General features: G+C 57.3%; 1 protein-coding gene and 1 pseudogene across 3 annotated transcripts in view; one reads left to right on the plus strand and one right to left on the minus strand.

Annotated features, from left to right (window-relative positions):
* EPN2 (epsin 2) overlaps positions 1-27071 on the plus strand; it is a 66813-nt gene that overhangs the window by 21937 nt on the left and 17805 nt on the right. The window contains exons 2-3 of one of the 2 annotated variants that reach the window (XM_029211260.1): positions 9779-9898; positions 10999-11762. In XM_029211260.1, coding sequence (XP_029067093.1) covers positions 11168-11762 — 595 coding nt within the window. In that variant the 5' untranslated portion in view covers positions 9779-9898; positions 10999-11167. The remainder of the gene's footprint in view (positions 1-9778; positions 9899-10998; positions 11763-27071) is intronic. The other variant, XM_029211258.1, reaches the window with a different exon arrangement.
* Positions 5075-8222, minus strand: LOC114889543 (annotated as a pseudogene). Its single transcript, XR_003792054.1, has 3 exons — positions 8217-8222; positions 7599-7859; positions 5075-5968 (listed from the first exon to the last, which is right to left on the minus strand). The product of XR_003792054.1 is annotated as a peroxiredoxin-1 pseudogene (transcript).

Raw genomic sequence — 27071 nt, forward strand, 5'->3', positions numbered from 1 at the left:
ATAGTGAGAGGCCCGCATATCGGGGGAAAAAAAAAAAAAAAAAAAAATATATATATATATATATATATATATATATATATATACACATACACGCTAAGTGAAAGGGCCACATACTGTGTGATTTCATGTATGTGAAATGTCCAGAATAGGTGAATCCACAGAGACAGAAAGCAGGCTGCTGGTCGCCTGCCGGGGTCCGGGTGGAAGGAGGAGTGGGTGGTGACTGCCGACATGCAGGGTCTCCTTGGAGGGATGAGAACGCCCACCACGGCCACGGTTATCCAACACTGTGAGGGTGCTAAATTGAGTGTGAATTGTACACTTTAAAATGGTGACTTTTATATCTATAAAAACAAATAGAAATATAAAAACAAAACAATAGAAAAACAACCCCTCCCCCAAATGCCGTAACAGTGATACCTGATTTCATGTACGTTATTACTTAATGCAGGTATTTGAGTTTAAAAGTAAATTGATTTAGGGACTTCCCTGGCAGTCCAGTGGTTAGGACCCAGCACTTTCACTGCCGAGGGCCTGGGTTCGATCCCTGGTCCGGGAGCTAAGATTCCACAAGCTGTAAGGCATGACCAAAAAAAAGGAAATTGATTTGAAGAAAAATATTAAGCAACCAATGGTGCAGCTTGGAGAGAATTCCTAAGAAAGCACCTGGCACATTGGAGACACCCTGTGCGTGTTAACCATTATTACTGTTACTTGGAGGATTTGGCAGAAATCTGGAAGGTGAGTGACCGAGGTCGGCAGGTCCGGATCCCTTAGCGCGCCGAGTGAGGCCCGCAGACGTCAGCGCCTCGTCACCGCCTCCCTCGTGCCCTGCGGTCCCCCCACCCTCCCGCGGCTCTGCCTTGGTTGCGTGGGTGTCCCAACCCAGATGAGGAGCCGCGTCGTATGTTTGTTTCCCTGTGAGCACCGTTCCTTAAGCACCGAGTGTGTGAAAAGTGCTTGTTGAATCTAGTATCAGCTAAACCGTTCATCTCTCTTTGCGCTGTGATGATGAAATGATGTTATAAGAGCAGAAGCATTTTCAAAACACAGTTCAGAGGACACTCGTACACCCTGTGGAGTAGTTCTGATCCCAGGAACGTGGTCTAGAACACTGGGTGCACGAGTCCCAGGGGACACATGCGCACACCAGCACTGTTCACGATGGCGAAAAGGTGAGCTCGGTCTAGGTGTCCACGGACAGGAGAGTGAGTGGGGAGACTGTTACATGTGAGCACAGGCAGCTGCCATACAGCAGGGACGCGGATGAGCCACCCCAGACCTGCAGCCACACGTGTGGACGAGTCTCAGACACGTAGTATCGACGCCGGAGCAGGTTGTGGCAGTGGTACAACATGTGTGGTAAGATCATTTTCTTTTTTAAAAGCAAGGGACGGAGGAACTCAGAACCCGAGCTGTTTGCTGGGGTGGGGGAGGGGGAAGGGGCCTGGGTGACAGGGGTGCCTCGTCTGGACCCCACATGTGGTTGGTGCTTCTGCTTTTGTATATGCCCAACAGCATGTCACAAACACTTAAGAGGACAGAGGAGCGGCAGGAAGAGCTTCGGGCGGGTGCGCCTTTTCTGGGCCAACCGTGACATTTGAGAGCCCGGTGAGTGTTGCAGAGTAACACCCTGGGCAGGTCTCCAGCAGAGGGGAAGGAGGGAAGTTGCACTTTTATTCTGAACCAAAAGAGGAAGCTTACCTTTCATCACCGAGACCCGGTTTTTCCTGGTGGTGTTTCAGATGGCGGCTGTTTTAAAGGAATAATCCGCGTTCTCGGGTTGTTACAGCCCGTGTGGCTGATTTAGCAGAAGACACGGTTATAGCCAAAGAGGTACCATTTCTTAAGGGTGTGAGTTCTGAAGGGCTAATTTTTTTTTTTTAATAAATTTATTTATTTTTGGCTGTGTTGGGTCTTCGTTGCTGCGCGTGGGGTTTCTCTAGTTGCGTTGAGCGGGGGCTACTCTTTGTTGAGCTGTGCAGGCTTCTCATTGCGGTGGCTTCTCGTTGCAGAGCACAGGCTCTAGGCGTGCGGGCTTCAGTAGTTGTGGCACACGGGCTTCAGTAGTTGTGGCACGCAGGCTCAGTAGTTGTGGTGCATGGGCTTAGCTGCTCCGCGGCATGTGGGATCTTCCCACACTAGGACTCGAACCCGTGACTCCTGCATTGGCAGGTGGATTCTTAACCACTGTGCCACCAGGGAAGTCCTCCAGAAGGGCTAATTTTTAAATCATTTTGGAGTCTCTGGTACCCGAGGCTCCTACCCTGCCGGATTTCATCGTGTTGCCGTCTGTGGGACCTGACATGTCCCAGGGTGAAGCTTTCTTGGAGAGCGTTAAAGGCCCCCTTCTTTGTAGGCTGCACTGGAAGGAGCTGGGAACACCAGGGTCCGATCTCAGGACAGCACCACACCGCTCAGAACTAGCGTCCGTGCGCGGGCGGGGGCTGGGCCCCTTCCAGTTCCAGCATCTTTGCTCCTGCCCTCTTCGTTTGGTGAGCTGGACAGGATGTCCTGTGGCCAGCTGAACAGGGGGTAGGAAAACAGTTGCTTCTCTGCCATCTTTTGGCCTTTTCAGCACCTAGACAGGAGGGGCCCTTCTAGGCCTCTGGATTCAGTGAGTAAAAATTCATTGTTCTCGTGACTTTGAGCATTGGATTTGTCTGAAGCTAAACAGAATAAGAATAGAGATTAAGAGGGTGGGACCAGAAGCCAGAGGTCTGGGATCATATCCTGGTCCTACCAGTTGCTGGCCTGTAGCTTAGGCCAGTTACTTAACCTCTCTGTGCCTGCGCTTCCTCACCCATGAAATGAGGGTAAGAAGAATAATTACTCCCTGTAGAGTTCTTACAAGGTTCAGGGAGTAGGTACGCCTGGCATACAGCCAGGGCTCAGTCAGGATTCTCCAGTTTCTGTTTAGAGAGCCTCTTCTATTTTCGGTTTCTATTCTAAGCCTGTTCTCTTACGATGACTGCTAGTATGAGAGAGTTAGCACATCTGAGACCTTGCTTGGAAATGCCAGCCACACAGGAGAGGAGCTGGAGCCGGTGCCCGTGTTTAAAGGTTGTGCGTGTGGTCAGGCACCTCCTGCCCAGCGCGTTCTCCCTGGGCCCTTGTTGCTTCTGTAGGCTTGTTCCCCCGCCGTGGACGCTGTCTCCAGGCTGTACTCGGGGGGCTGCTGAGAAGCATGCTCAGAGACACACTCAGCTTGGCACAGCCGGGAGCAAGCAGGTGTCTGGACCCCTGTCATGCAGCGCTGAGTAGCGGCCGTCCTCACTGCGTCCCCTGGCCTCCGGTCACTGCTGGAAAGGCAGGCTGTAGGTCCCTGTGGCCAGACAGGAGACGTCCATCCTCGCCTCACACGCTGCCCAGGCTGCTGCTCCTGAGCCCAGGCTGGTGGGGCTTCGGGGCCTCCACTCCCCTCAGGGTGTGCTCGGTGCACGCTTGTCTGTCCCTGTCCTCGGGTCTGGCGTCGTGCGTGAACTTTTAACCACGTAGTTTGGTTTTGCGTGTTTGGTGAGCAGAGCAGCTGTTCTGCCCCGAGTGACAGAGATCCCAAGGGAGACTGAGTGGGAGACTGGCCCCAGGTGTGAACCCCGGTGTCTGAGTAGGGGGGGCGGGGGTGCTGTTTTCCTTTCTTTCCTTCTGTGTTCATTCACTCAGCGCACGTCAGAGCGCTCCCGGGGTCGGGTTCCGTCCTCGGCGCCGAGGACACAGCGGTGAAGAGGGGCAGGGCCCGGCGCTCGCAGGGGGAGCAGACAAACGGGGCATAAGCAGGAAGCTGTCCAACAGAGAGGGGGGCTCCGCCACACGTGGAAGGTGGTGACTTGAGAGAGTGACGCGTGGTCCCGAGGAGGCGAGGTCTAAGCTGACAAGAAAGAACCGGTGTAGCGGCAGTGCGGGGAGACGGCATGTGGAGGAGACAGCAGGTGGAGGCAGGTCGTTCCAGGGACCAGGGACATGATGGGGAAGAGGGCGCAGCACGTGGGTGGCACGTGAAGAGCTCACCTTCCCAGTGCGCCCGTCTTCTGGCCTCTGGGGCTCTGGTTCACCCCCCCGCGCGGCCTGGGCTGGGCCTGTGAGGACCCGTGGACATCAGCTGTCACTCCCCGAAGCCGTGGGAGCCCCGTTCCTGCACGGCCGCGTGGGGAGAGTCGGACATGACCTCCCGGCCCTGCTGGTTTAAGGGCCGAGGTGAGCAACTGCCCCTTCTTCTCACGGCCTTGGTTTGCACTTACACAGCGTGCAGGCACCTGTTCCTTACCTGCGCGGGCTTCCTCTGGGCGAGCATCTTGAGCTCCTTTTGAGAACAGTGTCAGGTGGCTGCTGAGCCTGAAACCAGGATTCTGGCTGCAGGGTCCACAGCCCCCCCTTTGGCTTCCGCTCTCCCACGGGCTCCTCAGGACATGGCGACAGCCCAGCACTTAGCGCCACCACAGTGACCAGCCAGGTCTAAATTAAGCATGAAATCATGGGAATTCTAAATTTTCCCATGTAGCTCTTCTTTTTTCCCAAATGGCTCAAGCTGGAAGATTCTACTGATCGGACTGTAATCCATCGCTGGGCCTGCCCGGTGGGGTGGGTCTGAAGCCGTCGGTTGCCCCCCCCAGTCTCTGGGTGGCATTGCCACCTACCATTTGTGGGTATTTCTGGTAGCAGAGTCACAGCATGTTAGAATGGAGGCTCTGGCCCTGGGGTCACACGTGTGCAATCTGCCTTCCTTGGAGGGGGGCCGTGTTGTGAGGGCTGCCCTTCATACTCCACGGTCCCCAGGAAGCCGCACAGGCCCAAGAAACATCCACCGCTAGGCTTCTTGCCGGAACTCTAGCCTCTCTGTGGCTGACCTGGGGCAGGGGCCGCCCGTGACACCACGGAGGCGGCAGGGAGTTGAGCCACTTGTCAGAAAGAGGGCCTGGGGACGGGAGGGTTGGGCAGCTCGTCTGGTCTGGTCTGCCCGTCACTTTAGGGGCGGGAGGCTGGGCCTGGCCTGATCCCCGCTTTCCCGGCTCCTGGTTCTGTGTGCTCTACCGCTCCACGCTGTTTGCTTTCTGGCTGGATTTTTTTTTTTTTTCTCCTCAGCTCAAGTGTAATAAAACTACAAAAGACCAAAAGTGATACCCTACTACTATACACATCAGTTTGCCTGCCCCATAATACTGCTCGGGCCATTCCCTCCAGAGGAAGAAAGACTGGCCTCCCCAACCCCTGCCGGAAAGGCCTGTCCTGTCCCACACCACCTCAGGGCTGAGTGGAAGGTCTTGTGTTTTAAGCATGACAGTAGTACAAAAGAGGTTTTGTTCTCATGGCCACCTACTGCAGCCTGGCCCTAAAATGGCCCAGCGCTCAACTTCTGCTTAGAGAAATATTCTTCGCTCTTCGGGACATCAGGCTCGATGGTATCACTGCCAGGCTTCCAGCCAGCTGGGAACACTTCCCCATGTTTGTCAGTAAACTGGAAGGCCTGAACTAGTCTCAGTGTCTCCTCCACAGAACGGCCAACAGGAAGGTCATTTATGGTGATCTGCCGAAGGATACCTTTATCATCAATAATAAAAAGGCCCCTGAATGAGATGCCTTCATCGGCCTTTAAGGCCCCGTGGTCCTGAGCAGTGGTGCGCTTGGGGTCTGATACCAAGGGAATGTTCATGGGTCCCAGTCCTCCTTGTTTCTTGGGTGTGTTGATCCATGCCAGGTGACAGAAGTAAGAATCCACAGAAGCACCAATCACTTGGCAGTTGAGTTTCTTAAGTTCCTCTGCCCCGTCACTGAAAGCAGTGATCTCCGTGGGGCACACAAAGGTGAAGTCAAGAGGGTAAAAGAAGAACACAGCGTATTTTCCTTTGTAGTCAGATGGGCTGATATCTTTGAACTGGGGGGCACGGTGCCCGATTTTGGCATTTCCTGAAGACTTATTGCTATCAGCAGGTCTCACAGACAAACCACAGAGGACAGTCAGGAAGGAGACACGCTGGCTGGAGTTTTTAAGAATGTTGTCTGTGGTTGGTCATTTGCAAAGCTACTCTGAGGAGTGGCAGAGGTGGGGGAGCACTAAGGGACTCTGTCCTCTGTGGCACGTTTGTGCATCCACGTGGTCCAGCCGTCAGGGTGTTTGATCCTCGACCCTGTGAGGGAGGTGCAGCTTGTCACATCCCCATTTCTAAGTGACTGCGTTGTCGGATGGCCAGAACCATGTCTCCCAACTCCGGTCCTTGCTTCACATCATCCTTTAAAATGACCACGTTTCAACACCTGTGTAATCTGCGCCCAGGGCTGCTCTTCCCAGAGACTGAATGATTGGCCACATTGATAAAGAAAAACGAAATTCCTCATGCGTGTTTTCAGTACTGATTTCTACTTTTAGAAAAATCAAGAACAGGTAAAGTCCACAGGAGGGCGTCTGACATTGAATTTTCCTCTGCTTGTTCCGCGACTGTCGTGTCTTGGGAGAAGCCCCCAGGTGGCTCGTTGGGGGGGTGGTTAGAGGGGGCAGGGGTCATCCAGCATGGGGGCAGGGCCGTCAGACCGCACTACAGCCAGTTCACTGGCACCCCGGGGCTCTTCCTGTGTGGGCGGTTTCCCTGTACCTGCTTTATCATCTGGAAGTTAAGTGTCATGTTCGTTTTTGCAATTCTTTCAGTACATGAATGCAAAGTTTTCTTTAAGCCCGCTTTTGGGATAGAGATAAAAAATTTGATTTCTCTACCCAGCGAGGAGTCGTTGGGATATGGATGCCATGTTCAGTGAGTGAGGAGGACGTTTCCTTTTCTGGCTGGCCCTCCGCTCCCCCTGTGGGTGTGAAGGCTGTCACCTGCCTTGAGGAAGTCGCAGGAGGCTGCCAGATGCAGATGGTGTGAGCTACCGTCTGGGGTACATTCATTCAGCGGGATCTACTGCTCGTGACTGGCCTGGCCTGTGACTGTTCGGTTTGGGGAGGCGAGAGGCGTTTGCTGCCTTTCCCTCATAGCTGGTCCTGGTCCCTGATAATGATCCCTGATCCCTGAAAAGCCCCCGAAATCTCCGTGGGGGGTTGGTGGAAACCCCGACCGACTGCATCTTCTCCCCGCCTGGCCAGCCGTGCCCCATCACAGAAGCACGATAGCTGAGGCACACGTGGGCTTTGACCAGGGACCCACCTGGGCTGCTGGACCATGGAGAGCTTCTGCCTCCCACAGTTGGTCCGGGACTCCAGATTTGGAAGGAATTTCCCCACCCAGCTCTGCAGGCCCTCGGAGCATGTTTTTATGGAATTCTTCCTGCCTCCAGGGGCATCACTCTAGCCTTGGAATTTTTTGTTTGTTTTTTTTAGTTTTGTTCTATTTGCTGTTTTATTCAGTCTATTTCTATTTCTATTTCTCCACTGTCAGTCGAATTCTGGTCGTGTTTTCAGATATGCCAGAATTTTTCTGCCCTAGCCTGTCCTCGGCAAATGTGATCCAGTGGTTACTTTACGGTCACCATTATAAGCTGCTCTCGGAAAAGAGTGATGATCCCAGAGTTTGGCTGGGATGCCTGCGTGTCGAGGACTAAGGGATGCAGCTCCTCGGTCGGCCTGGGCTGTGGGTCAGCTGTGGCTGGGGGCCTGGTTGGAGTCCCCGCACCTGTCCTGGAGGCTCCGAGTGTGCTCTTTGGCTGTTGCCCAGGACGTAGCGCACAGGCTGCCGGTTACACGTGGCCGCGAGGACTCCTGCAGCTGTGAAGTGCAGGGTACGGGGCTTCGGGCCCAGGTGGGCCCACAGGTTCAGGCAGTGTCCTGTCCTGTCCGGATCCATCCTTGGCTCCTGCCTGCTGCTCTGCAGGCTCAGCAAGCTGGGAGCGGAAGGCAAATCGAGGAGGAAGGTTTGGAGAGTGGGGCCTGCAAGCTGTTCAGAAAAGAGCGAGAAGAGAGCAGAGCTCAGGGCTGGGTGTGCACTTGGGGAGTGTTGGGGCTTTGAGGGCAGCCCCAGCGGGTGTTTGCTGGCAGGAAGATGTCTGGGCGTTTACAGGCAATCCTGGGGTGGAGGGGGGAGGTTTTAAAATGGGAAAACGAGGTCTGAGGTCTGCGGGGCGAGTGGGATGGACCCATAGTGCCCGCATCCTCCGTTGAGGGCCCAGGAGGCCCCTCACAGCGTCAGAGACTCACCTGCAGTCTCAGGTGAGGCAGGCACGGAGCAGGTGGGCCCTGAGGATGGTTCCTCGGAGGCGCCTTTGGGGCCCCTTCCCCTTCAGGAATTGCTTACCCCCATCTCGCCGTTTCTGTAGCTTTAGGAGAACAGCACGCAGCTGTTCACAGCACATTCCTATGCTTTCTCTGACTGTAACAAGTATTTCATTAGCTTTTCCCCTCTCAAAGCCAAAGTATTTCGGAGAGACTGCTAATAGGTGTCCTTGCAAGCTGGGCCGAAGCCCCTCTTTCTCAGCTGTCCGGGTTCCTTTCCCAGCCTGGGTCTGGGAGGGCGGAGGCACCCAGCCCTCGCTCGTGGGAACGGCTGCCTTTTCTCTGCCACCAAAGGCCTGGGAGGCTCGGGGGGTGCCCTGGCTGGGCCTCGCGGCCTACCCCAGGAGGGCACCAGCCTAGAGGATGGGCAGCAGAGCCCGATGCAGCATCTCTCCCCCAGGACGTGGTTTCTTTTCATTACATATTTAACCATTTGAGGCCTGTTTACCAGGACCATTGCTCTCGTGCCTCCTCGGAATGCCTCCTGACCTGGAGGAAGGTGGCCGGGGTCTCTCCAGCCCACCTGCTTCTCCGAGGAGCAGGGCGCTCATGCCTGCCGAGCCCCCCGTGGGTGATAGATAAAGTGCCGGGTGGGCCTGGGCCCTGGGGACTTCGGGTGACTGGTGTGACGTTGGCGAGCGTTTGCTCTGGGACGTCGGAGCCCTTCCCCTTGGAGGCCCGTCCTCTCGCCGGCGTGGACGGCCAGCCTGATTACATCACGCACGCAGGTCCCCATCAGAGCGCCTGGCCCTGGTCCTGGGACACACGGTAGAGGGCTTGTGAGAGCCGGTTGGTCAGTGAGGGGGCAGGCTGTGCCCACCCACATGGAAGCCCGTACGCTCTGTGGCTTCAGAAGGAAGCAGGCTTCTTGGCCTGCTGAGGGGCACGTGTGCGACTGTCACTAGGGTGGGCTTCTGTGCTCCCCCTGTCCGCTGGCTCCCTGTGCGGACTGGGCATTTCCCGCGGCTTCCCCTCCCGACACTTCTGTTCCCTCACTTCTGAGGCTGTGGATGGGGCCCGGTGGGGGCCGTCCGTCGTCCCTCTGGCAGGAGCAGCCCAGCGTAGGGGCCGCGGTGAGGCGGCGGGTCCTCCCTGGGGGCCCGGGCTCCCCGTCTGCACCAGGGCCGGAACGATCCTTACCTGGAAGGCTTTTTGTGGACAGCCGGGCCCGAGGCCACCCGGCTCCTTCCCAGGCCAGAGGCCCAGAGGCGGCTGGGGTGGGGTGGAGTGTGGGGCAGCTGCTGGCTTTGTCCCTGCCCGGCTGCACTGCTCTGTCCTTGGCGGCCCCTGTGGGCTCTGGGCCTGGCTCCTCCTTCTGGAGGAGAGGAATCACCCAGCAGCCACTCCCCTGCCGCCTCCCGGAAGTCTCCCCCTTTGAAGACCTCCCTGCAGGTTACTTGTGCAGAAAGTGCTCTCCGTGCCCGCCTTTGCGGCCCCAGCAGCCGGCCGAGTTGTTCTGGATTTGCATCCTCAGATGCCTTGTGCTCACCTCTGTCCCCTGCCAGACTGTGCCTTCCTGAGGGAAGGGACACTGTTTCTAATCTGTTTCATAAATCTATCAGCAGTGTTTATTACCCACGTCAGGCACAGTGCTGGGCGCTCACTGGTGACCAAGCCAGCTGGGATCCCCACACTCTGGACCAGAGCCCGTGGCCAGAGGCGTGGACCTCACTCCAGCTCCGCAGAAGTTTCTTCCCTGGAGAGGTGTGTTTGTGGCAAAGGGCTGGGTGTCCTGTGAATGTGTAACCCTCAGTTTTCTCCTCTGGGAAGTGAGGAAATTGGGGTAGAACCAGATTATTTGTAAGGTTGTACTGCACAGCTCGGGCCAGATGCCGGAGGCTTTTGAAAGCCCGGTGGAGGGCCCGAGCCCTCCCCTAGAAGGGGAGTTGGGAGCCTTTATAAGAAGTCAGAAGAGGTGGTCACGGAGAATCCCCCGCAGTTAGAAGCATGGTGCCCAAGCCAGTGTAGACAGACATTAGATTGTTCTAGCTGGCTTTTGCCTGGCGGTGGAAGAAAAATACAATCAAAATACAATCGGGGACTTTCCTGAGAAGACACCGCAATGAGAAGCCCACGCACTGCAACGAAGAGTAGCCCGCCCTCTCCACAACTAGAGAAAGCCCGCACGCGGCAACAAAGACCCAACGCAGCCAAAAATAAATCAAATCAAATAAATAAATTTATAAAAAAAACACAATCGCAGCAGAGCCGATCCAGTGGAAGTGTTTTGAAAATAGAACAGTAGTTACAGTGTTACTGCTTTCCTTCCAGAGGCTTAAACTTGAGTTTAAACTTTATTCCTTTTTTTTTTTTTTTAAGTTAACCATTTTTTAAATTTATTTATTTTTGCTGTGTTGGGTCTTCATTGCATGTGGGCTTTCTCTAGTTGCGGCAAGCAGGGGCTACTCTTCATTGAGGCGCGCGGGCTTCAGTAGTTGTGGCACAAAGGCTCAGTAGTTGTGGCTCGCGGGCTCTAGAGCGCAGGCTCTGTGGTTGTGGCGCACGGGCTCAGTTGCTCCGCGGCATGTGGATCTTCCCGGACCAGGGCTCGAACCCATGTCCCCTGCATTGGCAGGCGGGTTCTTAACCACTGTACCACCAGGGAGGTCCCAAACTTTATTCATTTTTAACTTGTAATATCGATCTCATCTTAGTTTTGAAGGGAAGATGGCATCTCTTTTGTCCTTGGGGGCTGGAGGACATCCACTCACCGCCCCGGCTGACCAGTGCCTGCTGTTTGCAAAATGCTTGCCGTCCCGGGGGTGGGGGGCTCGTGCACAGTAACGTTTGTCTTCTTTCTCTAGGTCATGGCTTCCAGCTTCTCGGACCTGAGGCTCCAACAGAGGAAATGACCATCAGGGACCCTGCTCCAGACCCATTAGGGAGACTGAACCTTCACGGGCTGCGAACCTGCCTGGGACAGGGAAGCTTCTCTCTTTGAAGGGCTTTACATTTGTCACAGAGAAAGTAAAGATGACGACTTCGTCTATCAGACGACAGATGAAAAACATCGTGAACAATTACTCGGAAGCCGAAATAAAAGTCCGGGAAGCCACCTCCAACGACCCGTGGGGCCCGTCCAGCTCCCTGATGACGGAGATCGCGGACCTGACCTACAACGTGGTGGCCTTCTCGGAGATCATGAGCATGGTGTGGAAGCGGCTCAACGACCATGGCAAGAACTGGCGGCACGTGTACAAGGCGCTGACGCTGCTCGACTACCTCATCAAGACGGGCTCGGAGCGTGTGGCCCAGCAGTGCCGTGAGAACATCTTCGCCATCCAGACCCTGAAGGACTTCCAGTACGTCGACCGCGACGGCAAGGACCAGGGCGTCAACGTGCGTGAGAAGGCCAAGCAGCTGGTGGCCCTGCTGAAGGACGAGGAGCGGCTGAAGGCCGAGCGGGCCCAGGCGCTCAAGACCAAGGAACGCATGGCCCAGGTGGCCACTGGCATGGGCAGCAGCCAGCTCACCTTTGGCCGGGGCTCCAGCCAGCCCAACCTGTCCACCAGCCACTCGGAGCAGGAGTACGGCAAGGCCGGGGGCTCGCCGGCCTCCTACCACGGCTGTGAGTAGTGGCCGAGAGCTGGGCACCGGGGCTGAGCCAGAGCTCGCGGCCCCTCCGTTCTCGCTGCTGGCAGCCGACGGCAGCGCCCTCAGTCCGCCTGGAGTTGCGGTCCCAGAGGCGCTTTGGGCCCCCGGGCTGCTCTGGCTCGGGGGTCCTGAGAGCCTCTGCTGCTCTGAGCTCTGACTCTGTTTGCGTGGGCAGGGCTGGCCCGGGGGTGGTGGGGGGGAGGCGGGCGTGGAGGCCGAGTCGCCTGCTTCCTCCTGGGGCAGGTCTGCAGCGAAGGGCCTGGCCTGCTCCTGCTGCCTAGCAACGGGGGTTGGCTGTTCTGGATCACCTGCTTGCTTTAACCTCATATTCAGTGTCTTCCTAATGACTGGGCTGTGGGGCTCCTGACTGGTTGAGTGTCTGTTCTGCTCAAGCATCTTGGGGTGAGGTGGCGTGTGTCTGCCTCACTTGTAGAGGGAGAGGACAGAAGCCTCTGCAGTAGCCGGCGTGGGCAAGGCCTTCCCTGCCTGTGATCGAGAGTCGTTCGGTCGCACGGCTGGGTCCGTGCTGGCAGGGCCTGCTCTGTTTTCTCGTTTTGCATGTCGATGACTCTGGGTCTTTGCCCAGCGTTTGGAGGAGACCTCAAAAAGTAGAAGTGGGGTTCAGGGCCTGACGGAAGCTGGTCCGGGAGCCACGTTGGCATCCTTGTCATTCGCCGACGTGGTCCCTGGAATGGCGCCTCTCTGCTTTCGCAGTGTGGTGGCGAGGCGGGGGTCCGGGCGGCCTGCGGGCTGGGGGATGCAGAAACTGTCTCTTCCTGCTGTGAAAACAAAAGTGCAGGTCACCGTACCCTTTGTTTTTGGAATAAGTAACACTGTCAGCATAAAACTTTTTTTTTTAAGGCAGTTGTTTGCAGTTTGACAAACCGCTGTGGACCTTGCTAGTTCAGCAGGTTTCAGTAGCGTCTTGAGAAGTGTCAAATAGGGGATTTGCACAGTAAGGTCAGACTCCCTGCCTCTAAGAATTCTCAGTGATTGTCAAGCTCAGAGAGGTCAGCGTTTCTTGTCCCACTTCTGGTTCCTGTCGTTTTCCCACTTAGTTTGAACGGCTCTGCTTAGGCAAAGTCTGTGACCTTCGTGAAACCCCTTGAAAGAAATGGAACCTGCACCCCAGGGGCTCTAGGGGCTGCCCCTGCGCTAGGTTGCACCATAAAAGGAAGATTGCCCTTAAGAAGCGAAGTTGTGTGTTACCCTCAGGGAGCCCCTCTCCACCTGAGAAAGGCCCCTGCAGGTGGGCTGAGTCCCGGGCCCCAGGCCTCCTCTTGGGGAAGTGGCCGCGTTTGGGCTGTATGGGCGCTGGGGGCTGCTCCTCTGGCCTGCCTTTTGCGGTCATTGTCATCTAGGTGAGGCGGTGGCCCGTCCATCGGTCCGAGGGTGTTCCGGGGCAGGGAGGAGTGGGGTGGGGCCTCGGGTCCGGTCCTACTGGCCTTGGCCTCCCCGGCCCATCCCGGCGCTGCTGTGGTCCTGGCTCATCCCCTGAGACCCTGAGCTCGAGCTGCATGTTCAGGGTCCATTCGCTGGGCCCGGCCTCTGCTGCTGCCTGTCCCTCTAACGGCCTGTCACTGTGTGTGTGTGTGTGTGTGTCTGTGACCCACAGCACCGGAGGCCTTGCTGTGTCCCCAGCACCGCACAGAGGCCCCGCAGGGTCAGAGCAAGGAGCCGCTGCTACTGAGCCAGCGCCCGCCCTTCCTGCCCTGCCCGCCGTCCCGGGGTTGCCCTCCTGCTGTGCTGGAGCCGGGGCCCAGCCCTTCCTCACTTGGGCCCGTGGCCTGGCCTGCGGCTCTGTGCGCTCAGGGCCTTGGGGTGGCGGGTGCTGTTCACCTAAGGCCTGGGGACCGCTGGGCTCTCCCTGCGTCCCGCTCCCTGAGGAATTGGAGGGGGTCATGCTGGCCGCAGACCCGGGCGTGGGAAAGACCGGGCCGCCTGGCCGCAGTGCGTGGTTCCAGCCTCGCCCCGCCAGGCACACCCGGGCCTTGGTGCCGGTGGCCGGGAGCCATCTCTGCAGTGCAGGGACACATGCCGGGTGGAGGACAAAATGGGATGGTTTTTGCTTCTCGGCGAACTGCCATCCTTCCTGAGATCCCCGTGACCGTGGGGAACAGAGTTCGCTCTGCTGCGATTCTAGGTCATGGTGTTTGAAGGTCCCTAACTCAATGGGTAACGAAAATGAGGCTTCTCTTTGGATTGATTAATGGTGTATCCCGGACAGTCTACAGCTGGTGCAGGTTAAACTGAAAACAGTTCTCAGCGTTGCCCACAAGGAAATGCTCTCGGTCTGATCTGCCTTCAGTCCCCAGGGGCCCCACCTCAGAGAAGAAAGTCTTCCCTTCTCTTCTGCTCTTACCGGAAGGGGCGCCAACGAGGCGCCTCTGTGCCGCTTCCCGACGACCTGGAAACGGTTTCCGCTCATCGTGCCTTACACACATCGCCCCCCACCCCTGCCCCCAGGTGCCCGTGTGATCGCCTTGTTGAGCTCTGGGATGTTTCCTTCGCGCCTGTGCTCCCCTCGCGGCCTGGACTGGACTCCGCAGGGAGGACCGGCTTTGCACTGTTGGGAGACGGGCAGGCGTGTTGCAAAGCCTCCCCGGAAGGCTCGCTGATGCGCCCGCAGGTTCCCAGTGCCCCCTGGACCCACCCGTTGAGTAACTGGGGGGGGTCTGTTTGTGTCCCTCTGGCCCCCAGCTCTCCTGGGACGCTTGCACGTGAAGCCCAGGCCGCCCCGCGCCTGGGCCCGTGGGTCCCCCCACTCAGCACCCGCGCATACGCACGTTGGCAAGTTGCTCGGCCCGCAGTCCACACGGAGTTCTCTTTTCCTTCAGCTCTTGAGAAATTAAGGGTAAAATGGGTGAGCGACTTTGTTTTTAGGCAGTTTCTCAAACCCTGAATGAGTTTTAGGCAAACGCGTGCTACGTGGTGTCACCCTTTTGAGTGCTTTCCTCTCCGTATCTCACACCCTCCCCATTGCTGGGCTGCCGGGGGCTGTCCCGTGACTCCTTGCTGAGCCCTCACCTGAGTGCCACGCATAAGGTGGGGGCTTGACGTGGGCACACGGAGGCTCTGCTTTGAACACACTGGCTTGGAATCCAGCACGGCGAGTCCCACTGACCTGGCTGTTGGAAACTGGTCTCGTGAAATGCGGGCTGTGATTCAGGGCAGACTTTCGTGAGGGGCCCAGGTCGGACCCCAGGCCCCACAGGGGAGGCCTGCTGGGCGTGGTGCCGACTCCTGGCCTCAGCTGCTGCTCTGCCCACCGTGATCGTGTTTGAGCAGGGCTTCCTGTCCTGAGCTGTGCCCGTCGGATCCTCTCCGGGTCTCCCGCACACAGCTGTAGAGTTCTTTCCTTCCCCTGCAGCACATGGCTGCAGTTCAGTGCCCGCTTTCAGATTGCTTTCCTTGCTCTTAGCCTCCCCCTGCTTACCCACCCCCCTCTTAGAAACGATGCCCTGATCCCGGCTCGCGGAGAGTACCCTTCCGTCCCAGGGGTCCCTGTAGGGTCCAGCCCAGAGCCCTGGACGCACAGACAGCTCCCCCTGCCGGGTTAACCATGCTGCTGCCGGCCTTGGGGCACCCACAGTCCCTCATTCCCTCAGCAAAGGGCGTTTTGAGCTCCCACCGTGTGCCTCTGTCGTGTACCCCCATCCCACTAACAGGGAGAGAGACAGTGAATGGTCAGCTTTATACTGCACGCTGCACCATGAATGCTCTGGAAACCCCAAACCCAACACAGCCCAGCGTGTGAGGAGTGGGGAGGGTGGTCCGAGTGCTGGGAAGGCCCAGAACAAGCCTGGACTGGAGGAGGGCTGGGCTGTGCAAGGTCTGGAAGGGCATCCTAGGCAGGTGGAGGGCGGAGGGCTGGAGCAGTGGCAAGGCTGGGCCCGAGGGACGGGGAGCGGCCACACGTTGGTAGATGGGTGGAGGGCCGCCGGGTCATCGAAAGCCCTTTGCCTTTTACTCAGTTAGCTGGGAGCAGGGGAGGGTTTGGAACCGAGGAGGGATTGGACCCTGCTGAAGGGTGAGAAGGTTCACGAGGACCCTCTGGCTGTGTGGGGGGCCAGGCGGGCCCAGGGAGGCTGGTGGGAGACCCCTGCCTTTCCCCAGGTGGGAGAGGACGGTGCTGGACCTGATGGGGCTGAGGATGCCTGGGCACACTTTAAAGGAACGGGGTGGGTGCGCCCAGGGCTGAGAGCTGGTGGCTGCCAGCCAGTGGTCCCCGGTGTCGGGAAGGCAGGGCCAGCCAGGTGGCGGGGAGTGTGCCCAGACCTCCGGGGCCTTCCACCCGGCTTTGGGCCCCATGTCGGCTGATTGCTCCCAAAGGGGTTGGGCGAGGAATTTGGCAGGAGACGGGACTCACTCAGGAGCCCGTCTCGCCGGAGCCGGTGTGTTCTGCACGTCGCGGGAGCCCGGATCTTCAGTGGCAGCGTGTGTCCGGCAGAGGCCGGCGCTGGCTGTCACGTCTTCAGGTGGGAAATCGAGTCAAGAGGAGGCTGCTTGGTAGCGCCAGCAGACCCTCGGAGGTGGCAGTTGTAGTGACACGTCTGTCCAGGCGGCAAATGTCAAAGGTGTTCGTTCTTGCCTCTTGGGCTTGGGCACCCAGCAGGGTCTGAATGTGCCGTGGAGAGGCCTCCGCATGTCTGGGCTGCTCGGGGCTGCAGTGCCTGCAACAGCCGGAGGCTGACGGTCCCCGTTCACTTCCTGTAGGAGGCGGCGGGGCAGGGGTCATTGGCAAGGACACTGAGATGGACTCGCCCCCCCAGATCCACTCAGTCGCAGCAGTGAGGCCAGGATCTGAACCCAGAGCCCTGGCAATTTTACGGTCGTGTGGTCCACCTCGTGTAACGCCGGTTACTCCACGGGGCCCTCTGATTGTCAGAGAGGGTGAGGTTGAAACAGCTGTCAGAGCTGCTGATGGGGGTCGGTTATTGATGTTGCCGTGTGCCAGGGAAGATGGAAGGTGTGGCTGCAGTAGCTACACCTGTCCCTTTGTCTTTAAAGCATCCTTCGTAAAAGTGTAGGTACACAAAGTGTCGTTTTATAGACTGTCAGTAGTGGATGTGAAAAAAGCAAAGCGGGGGTTGAGTCAGGCTCAGTAAGAGTTACACAGCAGGGCCATGTCTGATTCATGGCTGCGTGGTGGCCAGATTGCCATGGCCAGCTTGAAGGAAGGGGGCATTTAAAATTATAGTATAAATAAAAATAAGAGGGAAGGTCTAAGGTTAATTTTTCTTTGTGTTGGAAAGTAGACCCCATAATTTATGGATAATCTCTGTATATCGCGTATTCTGTGTTTGTCTTCAGAGTATGTTTCTCTTTTATCTTTTGTCTCCTTGCACTGACAGAGCAGGAGCCCGTGCTCAGGGCCCAGTGCCTGACCCACGAGGTGCTCAGTAAGCAGTGAACGAACGAACGCTAAATCAACCTGAATTCTCTTTTTCTTGGTGGTGTTTTGATGTGACGTGCTCATCTCCATTGGTGTCTGCCTCTGTTAGCCTTTTGCAAATACACTTTGTGGGCTTTTCCAGAAATGTGGAAATGTTGTCCCGTATCTTGAGACTTTGAGTTTAGAACAGTGTGATTCCTAACTGTTAGATTTTGTTTGGTGATAAAATGCTGTTCCCGATTTTGCCAGCTGCCCTTTCTCTGTTCCCTAAGTCACTGGCTCCAGCTGACTGCTCGGGAGCTTTTAAATCTCCCGAGGTGTCCCAGAGCCCCGGCACACATCTGACAGGTCGGAGCCTCGGGCGGGCGCGGGCAGCATGGCGCTGAAGCTCCCCGGAGGCTCCGGGCCTGGTCAGTGCAGGCCCTTCCTCCCGTCGCTTCCGCTGACCACCGGCGGCCACGCTGTTTCAGAGAGTCACGGTCAGCAGGCGACTCACCGACTTCCAGCAGCTCAAAATGGGTGTTGCAGCGGGATGAGCCTCCTCCCGTGGCCTGCTGGTGGGGAGCATGGTGCAGCTGGCGGTGTGGTGACCAGCCCGTCGGGCCAGTGCCCCCGTGGCCCACGTCTCCAGGTCTAACTGGTAAGCGCGGCTTGGGCGACAAATAAGAACTCTGCTAGATCTTTCATGATAAAGATAATGCCTGTCCATTCCCGATGGTGTAGAAAATGCAGAAAGAAGGCAGACACACTCCGTGATCTTGTCACACAGGCAGCTGTTGTTCCCACGTGGGTGTATGTCCTTCTGGACATTTTTTCTAAGCATTTTCTTTTCTAGGGTTGCAGATGTGTTGTAAATGCAACTTTGCGTCCCTGCTTTCTGTATCATGATGTCGTCACCCCCCAGCTGCCTGGCCTGTGGGAATGGGTGGTTGTTCGGCTTTGTCATGGCCGTCTGTCTGTGAGCAAAGCCAGTGGGTTCTTACTCTGAAGAGGAAGCGAAGGCCAGATCAGACCCACATCCCCGGAGGCGGCTGTATGGACAGATCCGGATCACAGGTGTGAAGGGTGTTCCACGAGAGCAGACAGAATCTCATGTTTCATGCCGTGCAGACAGTAGAAAAGCATTACACGTGTGTTGTTCATAACCACGTGACATTTCCACAGCACATTTCTCAGAAGGTGAGTGCATTCGTTCGCTCACTTCATAAGCCCGAGGGTGCCGGGGCCGGCGCTGGGCAGTGAGGGCTCACGGTCGGCAGCTGAGGCCTCGCGCTCCGTGGGCTTCCAGTTCAGGAGGGGCGGACACCTTCACGGTGCGACACGTGTAGTGCTCCGAGGGGGCCGGGCAGGCAGGTCCGAGGCTGTTCTAACCCTGCGTGCAGTGGGACGGGGTGCAGTGGCCCAGAGGTCACCCCTTAGCTGACTCCTTACCACCAGATTCCCAGGACAAATACTACAGTCACTGATTTTTTTCACCTCACTTCCTGCGTGCATTTTCCGTGTTGCCACACAGCTACACTTGGCTTCATAGGTTAAAGTTTGGATAGGTTAGACGTCCATACGGTGGGGACGGGGCAGTGCTCTCTGGGTTCCTGTGTGTCCCCTGTGCTAATGTGGGCGCTGCACACACTGCCGTGCCTGAGGGAGCCGCCCCTCACAGGGCTCGCTCACCATTCCCACGCCAGTCACAGTTGTTTCCAGGTTCTCACAGTGTAAATAGCCACGTGGTCAGCGTCTTTGGGCAGAAAGCCTGCTTTTCTGAGATTCTTCATTGTCTTCAATGTAGAATTCCCAGAAGTGAAAGTAGTGGGAAAAATGTATGAGCATCATTCTGTCTCTTGAAATTGATAAATGTTTCCCCAACGGGCCAGGCCCAGGTGCAGTGCCGCCAGCGGGGGGCCGACTGTGCTCAGGTGATAGCCCCTGAGCCCAAAATGGGTACTGAAATTTTTTGAAAGATCGTTTCTAGTTCAATAGATGGAAATTTCCATCAAAACACTCATTTTATTTTATTTTAATTTATTTTTTACATCTTTATTGGAGTATAATTGCTTTACAATGGTGTGTTAGTTTCTGCTTTATAACAAAGTGAATCAGTTATACATATACATATGTTCCCATATCTCTTGTGTCTCCCTCCCTCCCACCCTCCCTATCCCACCCCTCTAGGTGGTCACAAAGCACCGAGCTGATCTCCCTGTGCTATGCGGCTGCTTCCCACTAGCTGTCTATTTTACGTATGGTAGTGTATATATGTCCATGCCACTCTCTCACTTTGTCCCAGCTTACCCTTCCCCCTCCCCGTGTCCTCAAGTCCATTCTCTAGTAGGTCTGTGTCTTTATTCCTGTCTTGCCCCTAGGTTCTTCATGACATTTTTTTTTCTTAAATTCCATATAAATGTATTAGCATACGGTATTTGTCTTTCTCTTTCTGACTTACTTCACTCTGTATGACAGACTCTAGGTCTATCCACCTCATTACAAATAGCTCAATTTCGTTTCTTTTTATGGCTGAGTAATATTCCATTGTATATATGTGCCACATCTTCTTTATCCATTCATCCGATGATGGACACTTAGGTTGCTTCCATGTCCTGGCTATTGTAAATAGAGCTGCAATGAACGTTTTGGTACATGACTCTTTTTGAATTATGTTTTTCTCAGGGTATATGCCCAGGAGTGGGATTGCTGGGTCATATGGTAGTTCTATTTGTAGTTTTTTAAGGAACCTCCATACTGTTCTCCATAGTGGCTGTATCAATTTACATTCCCACCAGCAGTGCAAGAGTAAAACACTCATTTTAAAAGTGAGTTTCCGGGCTTCCCTGGTGGCACAGTGGTTAAGAGTCCGCCTACCGATGCAGGGGACACGGGTTCGTGCCCCGGTCTGGGAAGATCCCACATGCTGCGGAGCGGCTGGGACCGTGAGCCATGGCCGCTGAGCCTGCGCGTCTGGAGCTTGTGCTCCACAACGGGAGAGGCCACCACAGTGAGAGGCCCACGTACCGCAAAAAAAAAAAAAAAAAGTGAGTTTCCTGTCTGTAAGTATTACCCTAAGAAACTGATGTAGGCATTTAACCTAAGTTTATGATTGAATAAAGAAGGAGAGAAATTACATCTTTGTTGAAGTTGCGGTGTTCCAAGCCCTCTCCTCCCTCCCGAGCTCCTGCCTGGGGAGTTGTGGGTGCGACCCTCACCCCAATGCTCCCCGTGAAGGTCGACTTTCCCATGGGTGTAGACAGAGCACCAGGGACCATGGGGACCCCCGGGAAACGAGTGAGAAGGAACAATCCCTTGCTGTTTTGGACAAGCCCTCCCTTCCCCACCTCGCCAGCTGGTGATCTCGTAATGGAGAGGGTTTCACCTGCAGCCCAGAGAGAGCAGCACAGACTCCCTCTTTTCTCTCAGGCAGAGGATGGGCCTTAAGTCCTGCCAGCAGATGACAGGGCAGCCTTTTGTCTCTGCTGTGCCCGCCCCGTCCGTCCCCACTGTCTGTCTCCCGCGCTGGCTCCCTCCTCCCTGGGCTTTGGCTTCCGTCCGTGGGCTGCGGTGGCAGCACCCGTGTCTCAGGGTGGTGGTGATGCGTGTGTGAGCTGTGCCCCTGGGAGTCACAGCTTTGTGCTTGCTGGAAACTACACTAGAAAATGAACACACAGGGGCCTGAGCTCCTGCTTTGTGCCTGGAACAAGCCAGGGTGGGGAGGCTCCTGGCCGCAGGCAGGTCTGGGGTGTAGAAGGCCTAGGTCCCCATTCTGCGGGCCGCAGAGCACCTGCCCTGCTCTAGGTGTCCAAGAGGAACCCCTGCCCACAGAGCGTCCTGCTGGGGAGGGCGAGCGGGGAGACCCAGGCTTTCTTTCCTCCCTGAGGGAGGGGCGGGGGGGGGCGGGAGTGGGAGTGTGGTCTGAAAGCAGGAAGGAACTGGAGGACTCTAGGGCCCTCTGCGGCCAGCGGAGCAGGTGCCAGGTGCGGGGGAGGGGCTGGTGAGCCGCCCTGGGGAGTGGAGGCCTGTGTGCAGGGAGGCGGGGCCTGAGATGACGCCCACCGGGGCTTCAGCGCCAGAGGTGGTTGGGAAACCCCAAATCAGGGTGTCCGCAGGGCTGTTCCCTCTGAAACCCGCAGGGGAGCGTCCTGCCTGCGGCTTCCCTGCTTCTGCTGGTGGTGGCCGTCCTTGGTGTCCCGTGGCCTACGCTGCTGCCCTCCCCTTGTGTCCACCCCTGCGTCTCTTCTCTGCTTGTAAGGACACGTGTCATGTTGGATGTCGGGGCCCACCGGCTCCAGTGTGACCTCAGCTTAACCGTTAACGAATCTGCAACAGCCCTGTTTCCAAATAAGCTCTCATCCCGACCCCAGGGGTCAGGACTTCACAGCCTTGGGGCTCAGCTGTGCCCCAGCCCCGGTCAGGGGAAGGCTCTCTGTGGGCCGAGTCTCCGCCTGGGCGGTAGCACAGGCCACTTGCGGTGGGAGGGTGAGTTTGGGCTGCCGGGGGTCGGCACCATCCAGGCCAGGCGGGGCCCCAGGTGTTCTCTCGTAACCTTGGGCCGGATGGTCCAGGAACGTTGCCAGGTGTAATAGAATCTCAGTTAAACCCATCCAGAAACCAGCCGCGTCTCACCTCCTTCACAGCCGCCACCCTGGCCCAAGCTCCCACCATCCTCCCTGGAGCGGTCAGGTGGCATCGCTGCTCGGCTTGCACCTTCCTGAAGGCCCTCCGAGAGCCCCCGGCACCACCAGGGCCCTTCCGTCATGGCCCTCTGGGAGCTCTGCCTATGCCAGCCCCCCCCCCTGCACCCAGGCGAAGCACCCACCTGCTCTCTGCTTGGTGTCCTTGCTGCCGCCCAGGCCCCTCTGCAGCGTCTCTGTCAGACCTGAGCACAGGACAGGCTCTCCCCACCCTGACCCACCTCCCCTCTGTGTGTGTGTGTCTTGTCCCCCCTCACTGGGACACAAGCTCCAGGAGAGCAGGGACTGGCCTCAGGCCTGGAGAAGCGCCGGCGTGGCGTGTGCGAGTGTCAAGGACTGAGCGCACAGAGCACCTCAGGGCTCTGGGGGGGCGTGGCGTGGGCTCTGAGACTGGCTCTGAGTTCTCCTCCTGCTGTGAGTGGCTCTGTGGCCTCTCTGGGCCCCGGGTCCCTCTGTGGGAGGGACCGATTATGCAGAGCAAGGCCTTAGATCAGCCTTCGACCCTCGTGGCTGGGGCACCTTGGCGAGCCCCCTCACTTCCGGGCCTCAGCCCTGGCCTTCGGGGGTTGGGGGGCAGGACCCCGCCTGGACTGAGGGTCCAGCGAGGCGCCAGGTGTGGTACACCTGTCACGTGCCAGGCACTCCCACAGGAACTGGTCTGATCCTCAGGACAGCCCGAGGCGGTGGGGACTCTGTTTCCGTCCTGCAGGTGAGGAAGCCACGGTGTGGAGGATTGAGCAGCCGCAGGGCCTGGATCTGGGCCCATGCTCGCAGACGCCCCCTCTCCCGGGGCCGAAACAGCACCCTGGGTGGGGCCCATGCACGGCAGTGAGTAGACGCCCGTGGGTGAGTGCCAGGGAAGAGCACGTGTTTGTGTTTTCTGGGTGGAATCGCAAGAAAATGTCAACAGCTGTTTCCTCTGGGGAGAGGAGTGGGGGCAGGAAAAGAGGGGTGGCCCTCGCTTCCTTTTACGCTGAAGTCTTTAAAACAGGCTCTGGCACCTCCCCTCCCCCATCAACGTGGCAGTGAGGACAGACTGTCTGTCATCCTACCTGGCAGAGTGCACAGCAGCCGTCGGGACCATCTCACCCCCGCCCACGTGCCTGTCTGCCCACTGTCTACACCGAGACCACCAGCAGCACGGTCGCTCGGAGGTCCTGTCCCTGCAGTCTTACTGTGCTCACGACCCTGATGTGCTGAGCCGCTGGGCCGGCCACCTTGCAGAGTGGCCCGAGGTCTGGGTTTGTCCACCTGCTGCCTCAGTCCTCGCCCTGTACTTCTGTGAACTGGAATCAGATGTGGAGTCTGCATTGAAATCCAGTTGGGGGGGTTTGCCAGGGCCGTCAGGTGGTGGGTGACGGGCAGGGCTTGGCCACGTCCCCCCTCCGTTATGAAGTCTCACGTCCCCCCCCCGCCCCCCCGTCCTGAAGGTCACCTGGCTGTGGTGGTCCTTTAGGCGCTTCACATCTTGCAGCTCTTTGGCTTTTCCACAACGTATTTATGGTTTTTTTCTCTTTCAATGTTAACCTGGGGTGATTTGAGCTTATTTTCTCCTAATTTGCCTCGCTTGACTAAAAGCAGTCTTTCCTCTTCTGCCTGTGAGCTGGGAGAGGGAGGGCCCTGGAGGGTCTCCCTGGGGAACGGGCTCAAAAGCCTCCACTCTGTGTGGGAGTGTCCTTGGTGGCCGAGGGTCATCGGTGACTCGGGAAATGGCTGGTGGAACACAGGAGGTTGTCACCACATTGAGGAAGACCCAGTAAGCACTTCGCTGCAGTTCAGTAACAAGGAAGGAACCTAGCTGGACCGGGGAGCTAGTCACTGGGGGGCAGAAGCTGGCCCTGGGCTCAGTGCCGGCTCCCCAGCCCCTCCTTCAGAGACCGGCAGAAAGAGGAGGGCGGAGGCCCCGGCCGCCAGAGCCACGGTCCTCTGCCCATGGAGGCCCGGGGCCAGAGCGCGTACCAGTCCCTGGTTTCTGCCGTGCAAGATGGAGGGGGCCGTCTGGTGGCTGTGGACAGAGTGGAGAGCAGTGACCTGGGCAAGGCCTGGCCCCCAGGTTGGGGGGCTGCTGTGTCTTGGGTCCTCCTGACCCTCCTTCCCTCCCCCACACTTCATAGACGTGGAAGCAGAAGCCCAGAGAGGTGGCCATTCGTGTGCGGTCCCCCTGCTGCTATAGGCTGGGGACGGGACCGGAGCCCTGGCATCCCCGTCAGCTGTCGGGCACGGGGTTGTTAGGGTGGTGGCAGTGCTTGGATCCAGATGGGGTCTTCTTGGAGCCCCGCTGCCTGGCGACCTTGCATTCTTGCTAGGTTGTCAGACGTGCCTCGTGTACCCCGGCGACAGCCTGCGTGCTAGGGCTTTACGAGAAGTCCCCGTGCAGAGCCGCCTCTGGGCCAGCTGGGTCTGCAGAGTCTGTGCCCTTCACTTGGCGTCCGTGACTGCAGACACCGCTTACGTGCTTTCTAGGAACACTGCAAAACGTAGCCAGCGAGAAGAAGCAATTTCCTGTTTTTCTATTACCTTGTCTGCTTTGCTTTCTTCTTTCGAAATTCCCCGACCGTGCCCATCTGAAGTGCCTTTGTTTTAGGGGCGCGTTTGGGGACCCGTGTGGGTCGGCCAGCCCCTGGAGCAGGCGAGCAAGGTGAGGTCGGGAGGCCCTGCAGGAGACGCCAGCGGTGTTTCTGGTTCTCGTCTTAGCCTGTATTTTGCGGGAGCTGTTGGGCTTGTGTAGGCTCCCTGTTCAACCTCCCCTGCCGAGCTTTCTCAGCCAGGGTAGCAGACTGGACAGGGTGAACGGGGGGCCCACTGAGCAGGTGAAGGCTTCATGCTTCTCCCCACGGGCCCGTCTCAGCTGCAGGAGAAGGGTGGTGACACGCGTGCTCGTGGAGTGATTTGCTTGTGCGCATGGTGCCGGTCTTCCCTCGAGAGGGTGCTGGGTCAGAAAGCAGCCTGAGACCCGAGAGCGGCCAGCCCCTTGAACCCCTGCTTCTTCCACTGTCCCCATGAGTTGTGGACCCTCAGACCCTCAGATCATCAGAGTGGGGCGAGGGCCAGGTTCCGGGGGTCAGAAGGGCCCATTCAGGCCCCTCTCACCACCACCTCTGTGTCCACTGCCCTGTCCTCGGGCACAAGAGGCCCTTTGTGGAGACGAGATGCTGTCACTAAGGCAGGAACGTCTCCGCCGGATGCCTCCCTCGCAGCTGAGACCGCCGTGTGCAGCTCAGCTGACGCTGTGGGCTGGTGGCTGTGAATTCTTCCAACTGCGTGACTGAGAGCCGTGCCTCCTCTTATGAAAACCACAGCGTTTAGGGGAATACCCTTTGTCTAATTTCCATACTGATGTGGTGAGCTATTTCCGTGTGTGCCGGCCACACGTTATTCCAGCAGCGTCAGCTGTGTGGGGTGCAGACGTGCACGTTTGCATTTGAAGCTGGGCTGGCCTCGCAGCTGTGCTGAGAGGCTCGGGGGACAGGGGGGCCTCACGTCTCTGGCAGGCCCTGCGCAGAGCCCGGCCCATTCATCCCGGTCCCACCGTTAGGCCAGGTTCGGCTTTCCCCGCCAAGATGGGGCTCTCTGTTCAGGGGGCTTTTTGGGGTGTGGAATGGGGTCTGAGGTCTTCTCCTTTCTTCACTCCTGGTTTCCATTTGGGAGTAAATGAAGGGTGTCGGATGTGCCGTGCTTGCTGTAAGCTGAGGGTTTTGTGAAGCAGCCTCAGAGACTCTTACCAGGAAGGAGGCTGGGAACGGGCAGCCTGAGTGGCTGTGACCTGGACGGGAGAGCCACGTGCGTCACAGGAGTCCCCCCACACTGTCCCCCACGACTGGCCAGCTTCCTTTGTTCCCACCAGCCTGGGTGGTGATGTTGCTTCTAGAGCACGAGGAAGCCAGAGCTGCTGCCTGTGACGGGCAGAGGTGAGGTTTGGAAACAAACCAACCCAAAATGTGCTTTTGTTTTGCTATATTGTTAAGAAATCAAATTATTAAGGTAGATTTGAGGACATTCTGTTACCATCTAGCTTTATTTCTTAAGAAATGCTTTGGAAAATGTAATTGGGGCGATGCACTAGGCTGGGATTTGACTTGATTTTATTTAGAAAAATATGTTGGTGTTTTTTGGATAACTGCAGCATTTTGCTGTTTGACCTGCTCACTAGCTTAGAGTAGACATGAGGCAATTGGTTGCTGGCTTTTTTTTTTAATGTTTCTCTTGGTTGACAGTAAATCACAGTGGACACACTGTGCTTCAGGCCATGTGATTGTCCCAGATGATGTCTCACTGCCATGTGTTGTACGTGTCTTTCCTAAATCGTAGGACAGAGTGATGCCGATTACAGCCCCCGCCCTGCACTGCCCCTGCAGCCTCGCCTGTTCTCCTGTGGGTTTTTCCAGGACCCTAACTGTATCTCGCCTCTTCTCCCGTTTTACTCACTGTAGCCAGAGCCCAGCCGTCTAGAAACCTCAGTATCAGGCATCATTCCCCACCGTTTACTCCCTCCCAAAGAGGCAGATCCTAAGAGGCAAGCTTAGGTTGGAGATTTGGGCAGAGGCAGCATTTGCGTGAGTGCTGGGGGCTGGGTCTGCTGGAAGGGATGTAATGGAAGAAGGGGGCAGACGAATATACAGCCAGAGCATCTTTAACAACTGCCCCTCGGCCATGCAGTGGGATCCTCCATCTGCCTGTCCCTCCATCTGCCCATTTATCCACGCAGTGGGTGTTTGCCAGCTGCTTTGTCAGACTTTGCGGATGGACGTGATGGTGGGAAGACGAGCCTGGGCCCTTCCCTAGGAGCACCTTCTGACATGACCCACCAAACTGCAGAATAGGGGTGCTGGGAGAGAGGGAGTGCTGACCCAGCGCTGGCGGGAGGCCAGCCCCGGAGGACCAGAGGGAGGACAGGGCAGGGGCACCCGAGGCGGTGGCTCCGCAGCTCTCCGGGTGGCAGGGCTCAAGCTGAGATTTCCTGTCCTGGGGGGCGGCGGGCAGGGGTGGCGCACTCTTGGCTGCTGCTCCCGAAGCTTCACGTCTGGTTTCTGCGGGCGCCCAGGCTCCCTGGCGCAGGAAGCGTGATGGTGCGTAAGCCCAGCGTTCTCCGCGTGTGGGGCCCAGCCTGGCCACAGGGGGGTTGTGCGAAGACCCCTTTCTTTGGGAACCAGCTGGGAATTCACATCTCATCCCTTCATCCGAGCTGCTTCATCAAAGCGGGTGCTGCTTC

This window comes from Monodon monoceros, unplaced genomic scaffold (assembly GCF_005190385.1).
Source record: "Monodon monoceros isolate NGI ecotype Baffin Bay Population unplaced genomic scaffold, NGI_Narwhal_1 Super_Scaffold_9, whole genome shotgun sequence".
Lineage (NCBI taxonomy): Eukaryota > Metazoa > Chordata > Mammalia > Artiodactyla > Monodontidae > Monodon > Monodon monoceros.